Source organism: Amaranthus tricolor, chromosome 8 (genome assembly GCF_026212465.1).
Source record: "Amaranthus tricolor cultivar Red isolate AtriRed21 chromosome 8, ASM2621246v1, whole genome shotgun sequence".
Lineage (NCBI taxonomy): Eukaryota > Viridiplantae > Streptophyta > Magnoliopsida > Caryophyllales > Amaranthaceae > Amaranthus > Amaranthus tricolor.
In genome coordinates this window covers 21,854,203-21,870,276 of record NC_080054.1, presented here as the reverse complement: position 1 = coordinate 21,870,276, position 16,074 = coordinate 21,854,203, and the positions used below count along the sequence as shown (strand labels likewise).

General features: G+C 33.2%; 2 protein-coding genes across 2 annotated transcripts; both read right to left on the bottom strand.

The window, feature by feature from the left end:
- Positions 1 to 1,023: 1,023 nt before the first annotated feature.
- LOC130820170 (pollen-specific protein C13-like) lies at positions 1,024 to 2,989 on the bottom strand. The gene is made up of 2 exons (XM_057685436.1): positions 2,389 to 2,989; positions 1,024 to 1,606 (listed from the first exon to the last, which is right to left on the bottom strand). Exons 1-2 carry the CDS (start codon positions 2,546 to 2,548, stop codon positions 1,278 to 1,280), a joined length of 489 nt encoding a protein of 162 aa, XP_057541419.1. The 5' UTR covers positions 2,549 to 2,989; the 3' UTR covers positions 1,024 to 1,277.
- A 4,087-nt stretch (positions 2,990 to 7,076) lies between these two features.
- Positions 7,077 to 14,618, bottom strand: LOC130820169 (protein LIKE COV 2-like). The gene is made up of 7 exons (XM_057685435.1): positions 14,376 to 14,618; positions 12,024 to 12,076; positions 11,830 to 11,939; positions 11,044 to 11,211; positions 10,553 to 10,650; positions 8,033 to 8,159; positions 7,077 to 7,564 (listed from the first exon to the last, which is right to left on the bottom strand). The coding sequence occupies exons 1-7, from the start codon at positions 14,475 to 14,477 to the stop codon at positions 7,458 to 7,460; spliced, it is 765 nt and encodes a 254-aa protein (XP_057541418.1). The 5' UTR covers positions 14,478 to 14,618; the 3' UTR covers positions 7,077 to 7,457.
- Between the last annotated feature and the right edge of the window lie 1,456 nt (positions 14,619 to 16,074).

The window sequence follows — 16,074 nt, the reverse complement described above, 5'->3', positions numbered from 1 at the left end:
GGGATGGCAACGGGTCGGATCTGAATCGGGTCCAGGTGGACCCGGATCCGCGGGTCCAGTTTTGCAAGACCCAGATCTGAATCCGCGTGTGATTGTGTTATTAGTGTGAACTTGACTTTTGAGAGTCTTGAGATATTTATAGTGATAAATACCCTCAAGGTTATTGTATCCCATGATGTCACATCTACAATTTCTCTATTCTCTTGTGTATTTGACCCAAATCGGGTGGCAAAATACATACGCATACACTAATATTACATTATTATTTAAGTTACACCAAAAATGTGTAGTGTGCATCTTGAGAAGGTTGTTGGAATAAAGCTTTTTTCATTCTTTTTCGAGAAGGTTGTGATATTTTGAATTTGTTGTAATTTTGTTCCATTGATTTCGATTTTTAGTTTTACATGTTCAGATTTTAAAATTAGATTTTTCAATTTGAATTGGATTTTTGTAATGTAATATTTGGCTTCTGAAAAATTCAATTTGGATTTATTTTGAAAAGTAAAAAACCAATTTTAGTTTAATTTGAACTAATTTTGTATCAAAACCAAAGCAAAAATCGAATTTACACCCCTACCAATCCCTAATTCAAATCCTATCCTAACTAAATGAACTGGTTATGAAAATCAACATTCATCTAATGGTGTTGCTTATCAAACTTTTACGGATTTTACAATTATTATTATACTCCCTCCTATTCACCTTAGGAGTCTTATTTGACTTTTTACGGATTTTAAGGAGAGTCAAAAGTGAGACCCTAAGAGTAGGAAAGAGAGTGGTATTATGAGTTTTTTAATGTAAGGAAGGAAATTAGTATGGGTAATGGAGGTTATAATTGAAAATAGAATAAAGTTACTAAGGGTATGAAAGTCAAAAACCCATACCAAAAATAGAAATGAGACAATTAAGGTGACTTGACCATAAAAGAAAATAAGACACATAAGCTGTATAGAAGGGAGTATAATGAAACAATGGCTTAGAAGTAGCTAGTAATTGCAATAACACGAACAATAGGGACACAAATTAATGACAATATAATTAAATTAAGTAGATATAAATGAGTTTCTAGCAGTACAGAGTATAGACTACAAACTAATATATAAATATGCCAATCTAGGATCAAACCAATGAGAAAATTGGTTCACCCTTGGGAATTTTTTCTTTTCCAAAGAAATAAAATAAGAATATACTTGTATTTATTCATTAGAAAAATAAATAAAACGAACTAAGAGTAAAAAATAGTAGCAAATTTAATTATAAGTTGCAGTGCAATTCCCTTATATGTCATCAGATTGGAAGTACAATTTATAAAGTGCTGAACATTCAGGGAAAGTGTAGTCTTGGAAGACACCCAAGTTGTTGGCATGGCGAAGGTAGGAAGTGATTCCATTGAGATCAGTGACGATGACTCGAGACCGTCTTCGGACATGATCAATGACCTTACAGTGAGGCCATGGACTGGAGATTAAGACTACGTCACAGTATTGGTCACCATGATCTTCGCTGACATGGAAGGTGAACTTTCCATTTTCATCTGTTGTGGTTCTGTTACTGAACACTAATCTTGAATCTGATTTGTCATTGCATTGTAATTCTACAACCGCTCCTGTAATGTTTATTTTGCATCAACATTAGCTATAGCAGTTGTCAAGGAACTAATTCAAACAAAAGCTTAAATTGATGGTTGAGAATCTTGAATATATTATATACTCTAAATATTCTATATTGAATGAAGGGTAGTCGAGATTCGAACCTGTGACCTTTCGTCACGTTGGCTCTGATACCATGTCAATGAACCAAACCAACTAAAAACATAAGTTGATGGTTGACACTACAAAATATGTTATATATATATACTCTAATAAGCTCCCTCACACGAGAGCCTTTTGGGCTAGAAGTGCAGATACAACATAAGTCCTTTTCACACCTGACGCTGAATATTCTACATTTATTGAGGGATGGTTGAGATTCGAACTTGTAACCATCCGTCAAGTTGGCTCTGATACCATATCAAAGAACCAATTCAATTAAAAACTTAAAATGATGGTTTAGACTCTAAAATATTTATTCTCCCTCCAATTCAGAGTTAATGTCTCATTTGCTTTTTGCATATTATTTACATTTTACTTTTAATATATATTTAATTCTTAATTTATAAGTTCAATTACGGTTAAGTCGAATCTTATTTGATTCGTCTCAATATAAAGGTTAATAATATCAACTTTTTATAATATTTAATTATACACAATTAGAGATATTATGAATTAAATTAGTGCATTAACACTGAATTGGAGGGACTATACTCTAATAAACTGCTCATTAAAAAATAGGTTAGCTTAAAGTTGAAAAAACGAATATAGGACAAGGATAAGATATTAAATGGTGTACCTGAGATGTAGGTAGTGATGTTAGTCTCGAAGCCAAAGCGGCAAGTATCACAGTACACATTGCCGGAGAGTTCATAGGGGACGGCTAACTTCTTGGCAGTCGTGGTGGCTGCCAAGGTGGAGATAAGTGCAAACAACAGCAGCAAACACCGGTTAGTCATCTGATCTTCACCAAGTAGTTACTCGATCACAGTGTATGCAGGGCGTAAGGGAAAATAGTAAGACTTAACACATAATAAATGTGAAACAAAAGTAGATGAGGTGAATATATAGTACTATTAGATCATGAGGAGTTGATCGATGAATGGGTAATGGTAGTCACATGGGTTCTCATCGCCCATTGATGCTGATACTGCGGGAACTAGGAAGGTGCTTCCTCATTAATGCCCGTGTGAATCAAAGGACGTAGTAATTTGATCTGACTTTCAGTATTTGAACCGCATTGTTCGGCGCTTCCTACTCGCCTGCTCCACGCACCTTCCCAGTTCCCACCCACGAAGCAAAAATACACTATCATGTTTTAATTAATGAGCCTGTTCGTAACATTTAGAAACGCTATTTAGTTTAAGCTGATGGTTGATACTTCATGATAAGTTTCTTATTTTAAAACGTCCTTCACATGAGAGCCATTTAGATTATAATTCTAGATACAGTGTAGATCATCTTTGGGCCCTAGGCGAAACATAAAAGGGCCCTTATTTAATTGATTCTATTTTGGTTTGTCTCACTTAATTTGCATCATGCGTATTTTTGGACAATGTTTCACCATTTCCTTTTAATCTCATCCATGCATTATAACTCTCTTTTAATTTCATCTACACAATTCATTTTCTCTTTTTATTTATTATGATTTTCTTAAAAGTATCTCAATTTCTCTGATGCAAATCAAAGGGAACAATTAAGTTTTATCTTCTAGTTTCTCCCAAACAAAAAATTAAAAAAAATGAAAAAATTGAGGTGCAAATTTGAAGAAAAAATTTCATGATCTACAACAATAAAATGGGTTACACTAATTAAGAAGCAATGGGGGAATCTAATCTTAGACCAAAAAAGTTCCAAAAATATGTTGAAATCATGTGCTTCTGCTTTGTTGAATTAATTGGTAAACTGAAGTAATGTTTAAGGATGTCTATGTTAAATTTCTATTCTTTTTACGAGTTTTGAAAGGCCAAATTGCTTTAATATATCTAAGCGTGGATCTCAAGTTATCTCAATTGTTCGCCGTTGACTTTGGATCAATAATATATATTAATAATTATTATTGTTTTGTATATTTTTACGAGTATATTTTTCAGACTTGGACAAAAGAAAGAGGATGCTCTTGCTCTTGTTGACACTTAAAATCTTGATCATATCGATGAATGACAATTCATGTGTGCTAACATCGCCTTCTCATTGAATTTTTAAGGGTGTTTGACAACTATTTTAAATTATTGTCTCGTTGGTTTAATTGGTTTGTTTCACCATTAATACTATTTGGAAATGCATGAACTTGTGCTCTCTATTGCTGATTTCAAGTATAAGATGATCGCAAACAACACATTCGAAATTGATGAAAGAGTTCGACATTTATCACTTATTACAAAGCTATAACTGACAAAAGGTAAAGAAGGGCTTTCCTTAGTTTTACAATTGGAACAATTCCAATCTTTGTTAGTGTTCATCGATTTGAAACGATCTATAAACAGGTTAAATTCATATGTCTATGATAAAATATTCAAAAGATTTCTTAAGTTAAGAGCAATAAGATTGTCTTTTATGGGGATACAGAATGTGCCAAGCTCTTTGGGTGAGCTCATTACCTTACGTTATCTTGACTTATCGCATGATCCCATAACCCGTCTACGAAATTCAATCACATGCCTGGTGGAATTGTTGTCACTAAACGTATCATATTGTGAGGATCTTCATGAGTTCCCCAAGGGCATATGGAAGTTAGTGAAGGTACCTCATATTTCTAACATATGTTGCCCTGCTCCTATGCCCAAGGGAGTGGCAAGCTTGACAGATCTTCAAACGTTATTTCCGACTCGAATTCTCTAAGAGGTTTCCAAGAGAGGGTGATTGTTGGATCGTCAATCGCCTAACAGAAGGAATAACAATAACAATAATCAGAGATGCAAGTTGTAGAGATCATTTCAAAGCCATTGAAGAACAAGCATTGAAGAAGAGTGAAGGAAATCTAGTAAGCTTAAGTTTAAATTTCAAAGAAGGCAGCACAAAAGGTAATGAAATAGTGATTCATGGATTGCAGCCCAATACTAATTTGAAATATCTTGTCATAGAAGGATGAAAGATTACCCAGATGGATGAAAGATAGTGTCTACTATTTCGCGAATCTAATTGGAATCAAGTTAGACAATATTGAAGGTTGCACAAGCCTAGGGTCATTCGGAAGGATGGTTGCGTTGTTATGAGTTACCAAAATTGAAATACATAGAGAAAGATTACCCCGAAAGCACAACTTGTAACGCTCCCTTATTCCCGTCTCTCGTGGAACTTACTTTCCAAGTAATAATGCCCGAGTTGAAAACATGATACAAGGTACAAGAATGTGATCAAACTAATTCAGACGACACAATTGTCCATAATTTTCTCCTTGCACCCAAACTCGCCTTTCCTAAATTGGAAAGTTTGCGTATTGATGATATGGAGTTTGTGATTTCGATGAGTAGAGAGTTTAGAGGATTTTCTTCCCTAGGGCATGTACAGATTACCAATGTGGAGATTTTAAGGTCATACCTAATGACGTTCCAAACCTATCCAATTTAAGAAGGCTTTGGCTATTTAACTGCTCTAGGGAGCTTAAAGAGAGGAAGATTGGCCTAAGATCAAACATATACAAGATTTAATCATAAAAGAGTAGTAATTCTCCATTTATATCTCTCCCTTCATTGATTTTCCACCATATGTGAACAATTGAAGACTTGAGAGATTTATGAGATGTTTGTTTATGCAGGAGAATAAATTTAATTAGCTTTCATTTTAAGTTGGAGACTCTTACATGTATGTGCCATTTTTATAGTTTACTAATTTTAGTCTAGTTTGGTGTAATAATCAAGAATTTGAAGCAAGAGTAAATTCATTAGCTTTGTCCTCAAATAGTCATTCAGCTTTGTTATATGAGCACAATCATTTTGAGAGCTAATGCAATATATAACTCACTAATAATCTTCTAAAACTCGAATTGAAAATTTCAAATCATAGTTCGTATTGTGCTACGTTTGCTATATTTTGGATAAATTACGAATTTACATAGCGAAATTAAGCAACACCAATAATGACAAGATAAAACTCAAACTCAAATCTAAAATTGCTGTTAAATAATGCCATTGTCCTACATTTTACATATAGCTTTTGATACTGATTCCTGTTTCTTTTTGATGTCTTTACTTAAATTAAAAACATAAATTAAAGTTCAATCATCAAAAAGAAACAGATGAAGAATATATATATATATATATATATATATATATATATATATATATATATATATATAAAATTAGAAATATATTATGGAGATGATAATTGCAATACTTTGATAATTAGTATTTATATATACTAGACGATAAACATAATAATTGGGCGATTGAACAATGACTAAAGAACTCAATTTCTAAGTGGACATGTCACATACATATATACAATGAATTGGACAAATAAAACTACTAGTGGATTAGGCTATAGTTAGCTTCTTTTATTTCATACCCTAGTTTCTCCTCTATATGGAGGGGCAGAGAAATGATGAGGTAGAGAAGAAAAATATACAAATCTACTATTTTGCGCTAAGTAAAATATTGAATTGTTCAGATATTCAGTCCTCGCACATGTAAGAGTAAATTCGGTGGTGCTCTTGAACTAATTTAAAAGACTACGATTCAAGTCCTAATTGATACCTGAAAAGATTGCCACACTTAGCCCTCCTATTCAATAAGCAGCCAATATGGAGTATAATTTTGCCAAATATTTCCTACAATTGACTTATCCAGCTACATTATAAACCAACAAAAATAACACTACCAACAGAACAAATCAACTATCAAAATTTATTCTTCTTAAAAAAAACAGCTGATCTTGTATATGACCGTCTCACAGTGAAACGGACCCATACAAACGGTCCATTAGTAAAAACATCAAGAGAAATGAAAACTGAATTTTCCAGAATTCGTTTTTTTTCTAAAAGAATAAAAATAATTGCTTTTTTTAAATAGCTTGGGCTAGTCCAATTGAAGTCATCTCACGGTCATGATAAGACGACCATAAAACAAGAAGCCTATAAACTAAAAATTTCTACACAAATTCTTGTGAGGAACGATCTCTTTGAGAGACTATTCCTAATTAGACCGTCTTAATATATATTTTTTAAAATATTGTAAGTAGGCATTAAGAATGATGTAAACATTTAAAATATTAAAAGTAGACATTAAGAATACGATAAGTAAGCATTAAGGATAATGTAAGTAGGCATTAATAATATGGTAAGTAAGATTAATCTTTAATGAGCTGAGCTTGAGATACATCTCCCAAAGAGACGGTCTCTCAAAAGACTAGCTGAAGTTTCTATTATTGGCCTATTTAACTCACGTATGAGGCATGTCTCACGGTAAGACCTTCTAACACAAGAATTTATTTATAAGAGTACAGTTTTAAGAAAAAGAAATATAGAAAAACTTCAAAAGACAAACGTAAGAGGGAAAAACTTCAAAAGATATTCTATCGAGGTACTAAAAGCCATTCAAATTATTCACAGTTTTAGCATAAAAGATAGCGTGCAATAAATTATAACTCACTGTTATAAGAATATAATGTTGGAGGATAAGGAAAAGGAGGGGTGCTTGAACAAAATCACTAGCTATTACATATTTTCTATACACTACGGTTACAGAGGTTAATACAAACAGTATACACACCACACAAGGATAGAAAACCCGCAAAGAATCTCGAAATGTCCACAATGAATTTACTCATGGGTTCGCAGTCACGTAACATTATATCTTCTAATATTATCTGCAAACCAGCTCTATGTTTGAGCTGCATGAGTTGTAAAATAAACATTCTTGTTACCTGATGTTATGCTGAAGACATTCGATTCAACGGGATTCTGTCACTTTGACGAACTATTCTTTCCACAGGTGTTATGAGTTGTGGCATCGTCATGCCCCCAGAAACAATTATCTCTGGAAGAAGGAAAAACGTGAATGAATAAAAAATTAAAATGGTGTACGATAAAAATGATCGACAAGTAGAGGCTGCTTGTTACATAAGAACGACTGCCGGAGTTACCTAATTTCTTTTATGTCCCTATATTTCAGATTATCTACCTCAAAACAAATTGTATCCGAGTGAGTAGCTTTTTCGACCCTTGTATCTCACAGCGCAAAAACAAATTCTCTGCTATTTGCAAATTTCAAAATATGGCCTAGTTGTTGAAGATTTTCTCTTTCACTGATGTGACAAGGTTGATTCCTACCACCCACCTACAGGAAGAATTAACTTCTTCCCGTTGCTTATACAAGATTCTCTAACCATACCCCCGAATCAAAAAAGATAATGGTTTTTCTCGGGTTCTTCCGTCTCTTGTTCTCAACCATAGAGAAGTAAAAAATTGGAAATACGTAGCAAATAGTCAAAAGTAGATTACACACCAATGCCTTCACGAATGGAGAGATTTGGTCGGATGACATCCTTGGAATCGACCAAAAAGATGTCTCCAATATAAAGATGGTTGGTTGGAACATATACACTACACAGCTCTTCATCACCATCATCCCTCTGCAATTTACAAAATTTAATCAGGACATACAAAATTTAAGAGATCACAAGCAGTTATAGATAGAGGTCAACAGAACAAGGAAAGAAGGTACAACAATCCAAAAATAGTCAGTTGACAATCTGCATCAAAAAATCTCCTAAATAAACCTGACACAGTAAGTTCTAGCTCCCAAGTGTCCATACCAATCTCTTCCTCAAAAAAAGGTTATTTGCAGAGAAAAGAACCAATCAAATATATTAAGAAAAGCTAATGTTTGAGTTGAAGCATATTCCCAAAATCTAAAACCTCTATTACAATTTTTTTCTTCAAAGCCACAACGAAAGTGGAAATCCAGGCTCTAGCTCTTCTATTTTTGGATCAATTAAGCATACACAGACCAAAATTATCAAAGAAAATTGAAAATCATGAAGTTGATCCACCACAGAACAAAAACTGAGCCTAGATCAGTTGGAGCTTTAAACAAGTGCTGGAAGAACTGTTACCTGTCTACCATCTTCTGGAAGTAGCCAGCAGGATTACACTTACGGCCCGTTTGGTAGTGGTATTAAATGGTAGTAATGAGAATGATATCTAGTGTAATTTTGGTTAAAAAATCTCTTGCTATCTTATTGGCCATGCTTGACCAACTTTTAATCATCTCATTTTTCTTCATATATTTCATTCCAATGCATTACCATTGAGAGGTGGTATTACGTGGTGATGGAAATTTGTAAACAAAATTTTTTATGATCAAAGTTTCATTACCATGGGAATGACATGGAACTTTTGATGAAATTTTACATTATAAATCATTCCCATTACAACCATTAGTACCACTACCCAAACGGGCCGTTGGGGTAACAATTTAGGAGGAAAAGGAAATGGAGGGAAATGGAGAAAATAATAGGAAAGTCTACCTTGTATGTTTTAGAGGAAAAGTAAGGATAACAGAAAAGGAACAAAAAACATAAGGACTTAATTCTGTCAAAACCCTTCCTTCCATATCTTTCTCTTCCAAATTAGTATCCAGAAAATGGAATTTATATCCTCCAAATCTCTTCCCTTAGTTTTCCTTCAATTCCCTTCAATTTATATCCAACAAATACATTTGAAAACTTTTTTGTTTCAGAACGTCTATAATTCTCTTGGACAAGCAGCGTGCTCTGGGAAACTTGCAGAGTTCAGAGTTCAGATCAGGCACCTAGAACCAAAGATGTCAGAATAGAGATTCTACTTTAATAGTTCAGAGTTGGATAGTAGGATCGTACGATCCTACTTAAATTAGATAGTATATTTAGTATCCAATTACAGTTATTATTGTCAAAGGTTTAAATTAGTATATCAAAATTTCAGTGACTTTTTTTAAGATTTAAATGGAAAATTATTCAATAATTAGTTTACACTGCTTTGCTTTGTTGAAGGGTGTTGATGGCCGCCTATGAAGATTGAAAAAATTGAAGCTAGTGTGCTGGAGTTCAGAGAAGATGATGATGAAAATGTACAATCATTTAATTAATATATAAAGAGGATGAGAATATGTTGGAAGAGGGATTGAAGAGGGGTTGCTTGAAGAACATAAAGCTACGGCGTTAAGAAAGACATTTCTGTCTACGGCCCAAACTCTAAATGTCCCAAATCACATAAAACATGTTTTCAGGGATTAAAATTCCTTTTCCCCTCTCAAACACCACATTAGATAATTGTTAATGCTCATAACTTTTATTTCTTTTTCATGGCTGAAAACTAAATGAGCCATTGATATCTTCATCAGGTTTTCCCTTTCACAACCCTTTTCCTTTCTATGGCTGAAAACCAAATGGTCCATTGATATCTTCTTCATAAGAAAAAAGAAAAGAAAAATCATGTACAACCAGAAAAGTAACAAGCTAGGCAAGAAAAGCACAAACAATTTACGTAAGGTAAAAATCAAAAGAATCAAACCATCACGATAGCGCAGCCAGCATGTGCAAATTTGACAACATTTTTTTACACTGAGCAATCAGCTTTTAAACCCACATTGTGCATCTCCAAACCAGGGCTCAAGCATTCAGTGTAGACGTGAATCCACAAACAATAAGTCCCGACACATAAATCAACAGATGTGTGAATAATAATAGTCACACAATCAGATTGACATCGCTTTTGCCTCTGTGAAGATGCACATCCTCACATGCTGGTATGCATGTAGACAAAAATGCACTGGTGTGCAAAATCATTAGATTTATCAAATATCTAAATTGACTTCAACAACAAAATCAAAGCCTTAATCCTAGCAAGTGGGGACGGCTACATTAACCAAAACAAATCAACGTGAGATATCACCGTTACCAAAAATATACTTTATCCGGCATTGTATACATTTAACTAATTGAGAAGGGAAAGAAAACAGCATGACTTCGTCTGCTTCGCATACCTGCAGAGTGACTGTAGATGTGATAAAGCCAAATGCATATTCACCAACACGAGGGTGACGAATAATTGCTACCTCTTTGAAAGCAGTGGTATTCTGATCTGTTAAAAAAGATTTCAGCAACATTCAATACATTGAAAATGAAACATATATCAATGAAAAAAATATATCACCCTCAACCAAACCTATACAGCAAAATGCAGCATAAAAAAGAACAAAAAAAAAAAACTGAACATTCAGTTCACAACTCACCAAGGGACTATGTACAGTACATGTAAAAGCCATTAGCAGTCGAACACTACAGTTTTACTTTTGAGTTCTAACATATTTTTATTAGTACACCAGGTGACAGTACTTGAGGAACAAACAACAAAGTTACAATTAAATCAATATCTATCAGCAGCACACCAGTAAGTTATGAATATTGAGAGAAATTAGGATAAGCGCAAAATTTTAATACAAGGAAAAATGTAAAAGTGTCTATCAAGATATACCTGGAGAAACAGCTGAGCTAATTTGTTTAGAAGCAGAATATATATGCCTGACAAAAGGCATCCTTTTAATCAGCCATTCCCCAAGCCAGAAAACTGTTGCACCCATCCATGAGGACACAAAAACCCCAACAAAAAATACAAACACTAATGAAGTGATAAAACCTAGTCCTGCAGACAAGAAAAAAGCAAAATATAAGGATCATTTAAGTAGTACAAATAATCCTTCTGGGGAAAAAAGTGAGAAGTGTATTATGTTTCAATTTTTGTCAAAGTGAAAATTTGCGTAGCTCCGAGCTAAGATCTATTCTCTGTAGGAAACACAGCAATAAATTTAACCCCAATCTGGACAAAAGGCCAGAGCCATAAAATTCAGGAAAATTGACTCACTTATTTATTCACATTACATATTAACACATTTATGATTCTTATTCTTCACAAAGCAGTGGATTCTGCTTCTTATTCAATAGACATAAATGAAGCAACAAAGAGAGATGCCACTCTTCTGAGTGTCTGAAATGTAGGCGTATGAACCTGTGACACGTATCTCTAACGTTATCTTTATACAAATGATTTTCCAACATACTGCTGGTAACCTTTTAATTATCTCAAGCTCAGTAATCAACTCTCAAGCAAAATTTTACATAAGAAACATAAGTAACTCCTCTAACTTTAGTCATCTCCCAATTCAAGTATCTTTTTCTCTCCCAGCTTCTCTCTCCCCCAGCCATAAAAAGGTCACGAAAAGATGCACCATAACACAAGATAGCAATTAAAACCAAAAATTACCAAATATGTCAATCCCAAGGCTCTCGTATAGAGGACTGAAGAAACCATCAACAAACTGAATAAACCACCAAGTAATGAAGAAGGTGACAGCAACAGGGAAAAGTACTACACTGCAATTAGAGTCCAAAGCGTAAATGTCAGAAACACACTTCAAATTCAAGAGCTAAAATCTTCAAGACAGACAGAGCAACTACCATCCAGTCATAAACTTTTTAGATACCCAACTCTGAAGGACATAACAGCAAGCCTGTAATAAAAAATTACGTCAAATAGAGGGAAGATACAGAACATTTTATGTAAGATTTTACCATACATTGTAAGTTGAATGTATTGCCGCACCACCAGCATTCAAAGAAACAAAATGAATTGAAGAAAATACTTCTGCTTCACAAACGAAATAGGATCTAACCTTAGAATACCAATACAGAGGGGATGACAAGCAAGTTTCAAAAAGCATATAAAATTTCTGTAGGCTATGATGTTACTTGGACTCTTCATTTACCTCAAATACCCGTGTCGCATCCTCAACACTCTGACATGAGTAATACGTTTGGAAATTTATTTTAGACGAAATACATATTGTAGCCGAATGTGACTAGACAGGTAACCGTGTCAAATATAGGTTCTCGAGCCCAGGTAACACAAAATGCAAGCGTACAATTATGAGATGAAAATTGAGAAAAAAAAAATGGCACCTGGCAAACATGAGAGCTAACGGAAGCCACATCGACTCAAGCCTAGTCTGTAACTCTATACAAGAGTATATAAAGGTCCATGTAATTAATGTTTTCCCATGAGCGAGATATGTAAATGAATAATAAATTGATTCAGGTTTTATAAAATGGTTAAATTGAAGGAAAAATAGAACTTTGCATGGGGTGCTAGTCTTGGAGAATGAAATTCCAATCTCCAGCAATTCGAATACAAACAGCCCATTATGGCCCAAGGGACAAACTAGTAGTCTAGTACAGTATTTCTAAAACTCTGACTGACAATTGGTCTAAGGAGAACAAAGACCAAACTGCAGCAGACTGAAATCAACAATTGCAGCCATCTCTCCTCTCCATCAATTTTACAGAAATTCACCAAGCTCATCCTACCCCCTGACCATCTCCAACAACTTTATTTGTTCCTTTGTTCCTTTTTGACATCACCACATAAATGTCAACAGTTCAACATATTATCTAGAGCATAACATCATCATTACACATCTCTCTACTTTATTCAGCCCACAGGAGTAGTCCGCAGCTCAGAGACAGAAGTAAACTGGTGTTACGATCACTATATTCCTTCCTATTGCTTCTTTTAGGATTTGAATGGTAAAACATCATGCACGTAATTTAGCTCTTATTCTAAACCGACAGAAAGTCCTTTTAGTATTACAAGTATATATACACACCTCCTAATAACCCTAGGACCTCCTATAACAAACAAGTTGAGCTTTTATCAATCAACTAATTTGATTCAACATTTATCGAAAAAAAGATATTTCTTACTTGTCTTCTATTTCTATATACCCAATTATTACGGAACAGGGAATTAGAGAAGAGCACGCATCTCAATCTCCTAAAAAGTTTTCGAAACTCTTTTGCAACACCTCAGGTATATATTTTTTGCTATGTCTCAATTTTTGGCTATAATCTTTGTCATATACAAGATCAACTTTGGTTGCTAGTTTTCTTGGAATTAAGGCTTTGGCCTTGTTGTCATGTTGTTGCTCAATTGTTGGTTTTGGATTTCCTCTAATATGTAAGTGCATTTTGTTAGCCCTCATAATTCACATTACTTTGTCAAAGACAACATGGCACTATTATAATAATAAACTCGTCCAAACGCAATGAACCTCATTAGTCATTCCATTATCATATAATTTGTATTTCTTTATTTCTTTATCTGAATCTTAGGTAGCAAATATTGAATAGTTCACAATGTCACCAATCCGCCGAACAGAATATCACGAATCCAGACTCACAGCTCACAATTGATTCGCATCACATAATCACAATCAGAATATCACAAACAAACCTTCGCATTCTCTAACAGGATCGAGAAATTGAACATAATTAGTTCTTTCTTGATAGAAACATTTTAAAATATAACAACTAACATCCTTCTCCATCAACGCACTCGCACATTTTGACATTCAGAACAGTTAAACATAATTTACAAAATACAAAAAAAAAGAAAAAAAAAGAAAAAAAACTATAAAATATAGTTATAGAATTCAACAAACAACAAAAGTTAACAGCCATTTCCACTGCCGAATCTCATTATTAACTGATTTTCTTCTAAATTTTCAAAAACCTTGAAATCCATCCGAAATACAATTAACATCCATCATTACACAATGACACCAAAAAGACGGTAAAATGTAGTAATAATCACAAAAATCAATATGAACTGATTTTCCTCCAGAATTTTGAGAAACGCACACAAAACAAATCCGAAATGCAATTAACATCAATCATTGCATTATGACGTATAAAAAAGGGGTAAAAGGTAGTGAAAATCAACATTACTCAGTATTAAATTGAAAAAATCCGAACCTCGCGAGGAGAAGGATTGGAAGCATTAAGAGGAGCTTTAGCAGGATCTTCAGGATCAACTTGACTCAAAGGAACAGACGTTGACTCTTTCTCTTCCGCCATTGAAATCGCAAGAGAAGAAAATCGCTGCTAAAAAGCTGCAGTTGTTTGCAACTGTAACAGTGTATGAGATGGAAAAGAAGGAGAGAGAAAAAAAATGGGGAAATGAGTTGTTGAGTGAGTCGGTGGTGAACTCGGTGATTAGGAGTTTTTTTTTTCTATATATTTTGATTTTAATTTTGATTTACTTAAACCATGTTTAAATTGGGTGTAAATATTTGAGAAATATAAAAAAAAAATAATTTTTCTTACATTATCCATCCTCCTCTAAAATAAATATTCACTCTACAAAATTAAGAACTCCCTTTATTTATTATTACTTTACAATCACTATTTTACCTTTACAACTATTAAATTTTACTAATTTCTTATTTATCAACATTATTTTTTTATTTTGATTTTTTTTTTTCTAAATATTTAGGAATGAAGTAAGATAATAACTTTTGATAATTTTTAATATTATCGTATTAGAATTTGACAGCTGTGGTCCGTGGTTGAGGAGTGCCAGAGAGAAGGTTGGCATTTTACTTTGGCAATGGTGTCGTTAAAAACAAGGTTTACCACGTGATTCTCAGTCTTGTATAATCTCAAATTCCAATAAATTGTGTTTTCATGTCCTTATTTATTATCCTCACTTTTATTGAAATTGCAATGGAAAAAATGGAATAAATTAAATATTAAAAATATTTAAATTGTGTGAATAATATTTAAAATAAATAATAAAATAAATGATAAAAAATGGTACCAATATTTTCAAAAACAAAATATTATAAAGTTAAAAAATTTAAAAGTGTTTTCTAAATCAAATATAATTCATATGTTTTCTTGAGAGTCGTCTTTATTGAGAGACGGTCTTTTGTAAAGACGACTCTCAAAAGCCAGCAAAAATTTAATTTATATTAATTAAAAAAAAACTGCTACTGAAATCAAAGCACGCGTGCAAGTGAAATGTGAAAAATCACATGATGTATTTGAGATTATAACAACATTTGTTTTGGTTTATAACATAATATATTTGGTGTTATTCCAACATATATTTGTGGTTATAACATAATATACTTAGGGTTACAACATAATATATTTAGAGTTGTAACAATATATATTTAAGGTTATAATATATATATATATATATATATATATATATATATATATATATATATATATATATATATATATATATATATTTAGAGTTGTAACAATATATATTTAAGGTTATAACAATATAACCACAACGTTTGTTACCCGACTTCATCCTAAGTAAACCTGCGACAAAATCCATTGAAATGCAGTCCCACTTCCACATTGGGTCTTTAAAGGTTAAAGTAAGTCACCTGGTCATATATGTTCACTTTTGAACTTCTAACAGGACAAACATCGAGAAACAAATTCAGGAATGTACTTCTTCATTCCCCACTACCAAAACATTAATGTGAGATCCTGATCCATCTTATCTCCCCTAGGATGGACGGAGTATTATGAACTGTAAACTTCTTCTACTAATACGTTCTTTCATGGTCAAGCCTATAGTTAGTAAACACCATCGACCCTTAAATCTCAAACTTCCATCCTTATGAATGGAAAATCCTTTAGCTTTTCCCTC

Excerpts from the sequence above, each read along its gene's own strand:
- LOC130820170 (XM_057685436.1), bottom strand. The coding sequence starts at position 2,548 with ATGACTAACCGGTGTTTGCTGCTGTTGTTTGCACTTATCTCCACCTTG. Across the intron at positions 1,607-2,388 it reads CATCACTACCTACATCTCAG|GAGCGGTTGTAGAATTACAA; the intron begins GTACACCATTTA and ends TAAACATTACAG.
- LOC130820169 (XM_057685435.1), bottom strand. The coding sequence starts at position 14,477 with ATGGCGGAAGAGAAAGAGTCAACGTCTGTTCCTTTGAGTCAAGTTGAT. Across the intron at positions 12,077-14,375 it reads CCAATCCTTCTCCTCGCGAG|GCTTGCTGTTATGTCCTTCA; the intron begins GTTCGGATTTTT and ends TTTTTATTACAG. Across the intron at positions 10,651-11,043 it reads TAGCTCAGCTGTTTCTCCAG|ATCAGAATACCACTGCTTTC; the intron begins GTATATCTTGAT and ends CTTTTTTAACAG.